Source organism: Portunus trituberculatus, chromosome 20, assembly GCF_017591435.1.
Source record: "Portunus trituberculatus isolate SZX2019 chromosome 20, ASM1759143v1, whole genome shotgun sequence".
NCBI classification, from domain to species: Eukaryota; Metazoa; Arthropoda; class Malacostraca; order Decapoda; family Portunidae; genus Portunus; species Portunus trituberculatus.
In genome coordinates, this window is record NC_059274.1 from 2,802,501 (window position 1) to 2,807,500 (window position 5,000).

The following is a 5,000-nucleotide window of genomic DNA, read 5'->3' on the forward strand; positions in this document are numbered from 1 at the left end:
TGAGTAACATGATGCGTTTCCATATAAATTTTCCTTACTATTTTCTGACTTAATACAGCTCCAGAAACTTATTGGGAACTGAATTAGTGAAGACTGAGGCTATTAATGTTTTGAACCCCCATAGACCTTTCCTACTGTCAATAAAATGGTCTAATCGTACACAAACTCAAGGTAAAAATGTGTTCCTGTATTGAAGGGATTAATCTTTCAGCTTTGTTTCGGATTAAGTAAAAATTGTCATCCTACAGGACCTCCTACAGAAATCCTACACCCATAACATTAATAGGAAAGGAGGAAGGAGTTTTAGAAGAATACTCAACATTCTACATAAAAGGAAGGATTAAGGATGAGAGGAATGTGATTAAGGACTAGGGAACACCACGCTCTTCTCCCTTACCCCAATCCTCACCACATCACTTCACTATACGGACACTGCTTCACCATCCTGACATCACCGTCACATTCACTCCATCAGTACTGGGACGCATTTCTACCATGAGTTTGGGTATGATTAGACGATTTTATTTATATTAGAAAGGGTAAACGGAGGTCAGAGGATTAATGGACAGAATCTTCACCATTTTAATCCCCACATGAGTTTCTGAAGCTGTGTAAAATCACCAGATATTAAGTAGAATGAATATGAAAACACGTCATAGCAGTGAAGGGGTTAAAAGAGAACAGATAAAAAAAAAAAAAAAAAGAATAGGTGAAGATAAAAGAAAAAAAAAAAAAATAAAGGAAGCGGTAGAAATAATTAATAAATTTTGTGTACTAGAAAAACAAGGTAGGAGGGATGCAAGGTGAGGAAGTAACAACAATGAGGATAAAGTCAGTGGGCGGTCCAGGCACCACACCATCGCCACTCCCAGCACTACCACACTCACCAACGACCCAACGCCTTATATAGAGACTCACATTCCTGCCTAGTTTGATTTCCATATTTTGCTTCGTGTTCTGGGAGGGAAGCTGGACAAGGGGAGGCGATGCGAGGTCTGGTATTCCTAACCATTGTAATTGTCTTATCAAATGTACTGTCACATAATCATCCAACTTATCCCTTCAGTAACATGACGCGTTTTCATGTTAATTCTGATTACTATTTGGTGACTTTATACAGCTTCAGAAACTCATGTGGGGATTAGAATGGTGAAGACTTTGGCTATTTATCATCTGACCTCCATAGATCCTAATATTAATAAAATCGTCTAATCGTATCCAAATTCAATGTATCCTAGTAATGAAGCGGTTAATTCAGTCTCATGTAATGAATAATTTATCATACGTAGTGAAATAAGAGTTTTCATAGGTTTTCTGTGATTCTAGGGCAACATAACAAGGATTCTGCATCATTATTGCCGCAAACACCCATGAGAAACATATTAATCATCCTGAGGCTTTTGAAAACAGTCGTGGTGAAAGAAGAAAAACAAGGATGCAAAGTTACGATGTGTGAGTGCCGCGGCGCCACCCTCGTTGTGTTATTAAGACTGGATCAATCACGTAAACTGGTAAAACTGGCCACAAGTGTGAGTAAAAGCTTGGTGCCAGTTATCATTCTGCACATAACACCACATCGCCATCACCACCACCACCTTACCACTATCACCACCATCACCATCATCATCACCATCATCACCACTACCACTATCAAAAACAACAGTGATAATAAACCGACCATTACTCATGATGGAAAGCAATAATATCGTCAGGAGATAAGAACAAGAACAAGAAGAAAAAGAAAGTGGAGATGTAGGAGTAAAACTGGAAGAAACAAGAACAGGAAAATAACAAGAACACGAAGAACAACGATGTCAAGAACAAGATGAGCAAGGTCAAAAACAAGAACATGAACAAGAACACTAACAACGAAATAACACTCCCGCTAAAATAATGAAAATGATACGAGAAGGGGAGAAGACCACCACCACCACCACCACCACCACCACCACAATAACAAAAACAACAATAACAACAAGCACATAGCCCAAAAAAAACAACTATAACTAAACTCAGCAGAAAAAAAAATATAGAAAAAACAAGCGCCAGAGAGGAATACACCACCACCACCACCACCACCACAACCACCACCACAACAACAAAAACAACAAAAAAAAAAAAAAACGAAAACAAAAACAACAAAACTCAGGAGAAAAAATATACACTGGAAGAAGAATAACACCACCACCACCACCACCACCACCACCACCACCACCACCACCACCACCTGAACAACAACAACCACAAAAACACAAAAAATGATGACAACAACAACAATAACAAAACTCAGGAGAAAAAAAATATATATGTAAATAAAACCCAACTGGAGATAAATAATACCACCACCACCACCACCACCACCACCACCACCACCACGACCCTGACCAGCACCTTCACAACACTCACTTCTAGCATGGGTGACCTGCCTGCCCTCATCCACGGACAGCCTCCTCCTTCTGGTGATGCTTAACGTTCTCCTCTTCATCTCCGGCTTCTTCAGTGGCGATCTTGACCTCCGATCCATTGCCGCGAAAGGTCAAACTAGGTAAAGTCTCACTAAAGTCATTCACACTTAATTTTCACTCCCTTTATCACTTTTGCTTCGTTTTTATCCACTTTTCCTCTTGTTTTCTTTAATTTTTCGTTTTCTCTGGTTAATCTGGTTTTTTTATGTTTTCTACTCAATTTCTTGTTCTTTTCCGTTTTTTCTCTTTTCTCTCTCTATCTGTTTACTATCTTCCTTGCTTCCTCTTCACCTTCTTTTATATCTTCTCTTTCTCTCCTTTTATCTCCTTCTTCTGTTATCTATCTCCCTTCACTTCTATTTCTTCTCCTTTCTCTATCTCCCTCTTCTTCTATCCGCTTTCACTTCAGTGGCATATGTTTCTCCTCCTCTTCCTCTTCCCTCTTTTATTTCCACTCGTGTGTTCTTCCCTCTCATCCTCCTCCTCCTCCTCCTCCTCCTCCTTCTCTGTACTTGAGGAGATACCCGTGGCCCTGTCAGGAGGTGGAGGTAGGTCTTTCCATTGCTCCTCTCCCTCTTTCTCTCACTTTCTCTCCCTCTCTCACTTTGCTCTAACAAGTAAAAACGTTTGTCTAGTTTGTCAATTTCTCGCCTCCATCAACGTTCGCTACTTTTTAGCAACATGGTGGGAGAATAGCGGTGTTTTTTTCCCACTTTCTATCTATTTCTCACTTTTTTATCTATCTAGTTTTGTTTTCTATGAGTTTATTTTGTTTCTGTGCTTGTTTGTTCTCTAATTTCTTTCTGTATTTACTTATTTTCTGTATTTCCTGTTTATTTTTAATTCGGTTGTTTTCTATCTTTTTATTTTTATTTTCGTTCTTTATCCTTATATTTCTTTCTTTCTCCTTTTCTTATTTTCCTCTCTCGTTTTTTTTTTTTTTTAATGTATCAAGTTTTTCCTTTTATCTATTTTCTTTTTTCTTCTTCCTCTTACTTCTTTGCTATAAATCTGTCAAGTTTCTCTTCTTCCTTTTCCTGTTAAATTTATCACTTTTTCTCTCTTCTTCCTCTTCCTTCGTACTTTTTCCTATTTGTTTATCACGTTTTTATTCTTTCGTTCGTTCGTTCAGTTCAATATGTTTATACTGTTCCTGCAATGTTAAGTTCAATTCGTTCAAAGTTTATATATTATCCCCTTCAGTACCACGACGCGTTTCCATATTCATTCTGGTTACTATTTGGTGATTTTATACAGCTTCAGAAACCTAGTTGGGGGGATTTTACTAGTGAAGACTGTGGCTATTAATCTTCTGACCTCCATAGACCCCTCCTAATGTCAATAAGATGGTCCAATGGTACACAAATCTCGAGGTAAAAATGTGTCCAGTACTGAAGGGGTTAAAATAGTGAAGACTGTGGCCATTAATCTTCTGACCTCCATAGACCCTTCCTAATGTCAATAAAATGGTCCAATGGTACACAAATCTCGAGGTAAAAATATGTCCCAGTACTGAAGGGGTTAAAATCAAATATTCCTAACACGAATGCAAGGTTTACATGAAATTATAAGTAGCTTGAAGTATTCTGTCCATGTATAAGTAAGTTGTCAGTACATTTTTTGATGTAAATAATTGTTTTGTTATTATTAATTTTTCTATTTTTTTTCTTTAACACTCAAGTTTTGAATTTCACACACACACACACACACACACACACACACACACACACACACACACACACACGTTTGGAAACATATGTGTGCGTAATTACGTGAACTATGTGTACATGTGTGTGTGTGTGTGTGTGTGTGTGTGTGTGTGTGTGTGTGTGTGTGTGTGTGTGTGTGTGTTGGATAATCTATGAACGCTCCACACGAAATACCGACACTTGTGAACGTATGATGATGGTGCCAGTAGTAGTAGTAGTAGTAGTAGTAGTAGTAGTAGTAGTAGTAGTAGTAGTAGTAGTAGTAGTAGTAGTAGTAACAAACGATCCTGCAATGTTTCAATAATTCATCCAAACACTGTGCGGTCTTTCCTAAGATGGACATACACACGCGCACGGGCGCACACACACACACACACACACACACACACACACACACACACACACACACACACACACACAAACCATTACTAGATGGAAAAGATGCGGCTGGACGAACACACACAGCACAAAGAGAGAGAGAGAGAGAGAGAGAGAGAGAGAGAGAGAGAGAGAGAGAGAGAGAGAGAGAGAGAGAGAGAGAGAGAGAGAGAGAAATGGAAGGATGGACAGACCGAATGTTGATTAGGCTAGGTCAAGTGGAACGGACAGGTATGGAAGAAGAGGAGGAGGAGGAGGAGGAGATATTGTCGAGGAGGACGAGAAGGAGAAGGAGAAGAAGAAGGAGGAGGAGATATTGTCGTGTAGGAGAGACTGAAACAGCTAAACAAAATACACACACACACACACAATCTCCCCAATCTCTCTCTCTCTCTCTCTCTCTCTCTCTCTCTCTCTCTCTCTCTCCACCCATAATTCTTATCCATTT

The 5,000-nt window shown here is 39.1% G+C and overlaps 1 protein-coding gene across 13 annotated transcripts in view; it reads right to left on the minus strand.

Annotated features, from left to right (window-relative positions):
- Positions 1 to 5,000, minus strand: part of LOC123506483 (katanin p80 WD40 repeat-containing subunit B1-like) — a 92,869-nt gene that overhangs the window by 66,536 nt on the left and 21,333 nt on the right. For 9 of the 13 annotated variants that reach the window (XM_045258614.1, XM_045258613.1, XM_045258608.1 and 6 more), the window contains exon 2: positions 2,407 to 3,618. The exons of the other annotated variants lie outside the window; for them this stretch is intronic. In XM_045258614.1, the coding sequence (XP_045114549.1) occupies positions 2,407 to 2,524 (118 nt within the window). In that variant the 5' untranslated portion in view covers positions 2,525 to 3,618. The remainder of the gene's footprint in view (positions 1 to 2,406; positions 3,619 to 5,000) is intronic. 13 annotated transcript variants of the gene reach the window in all.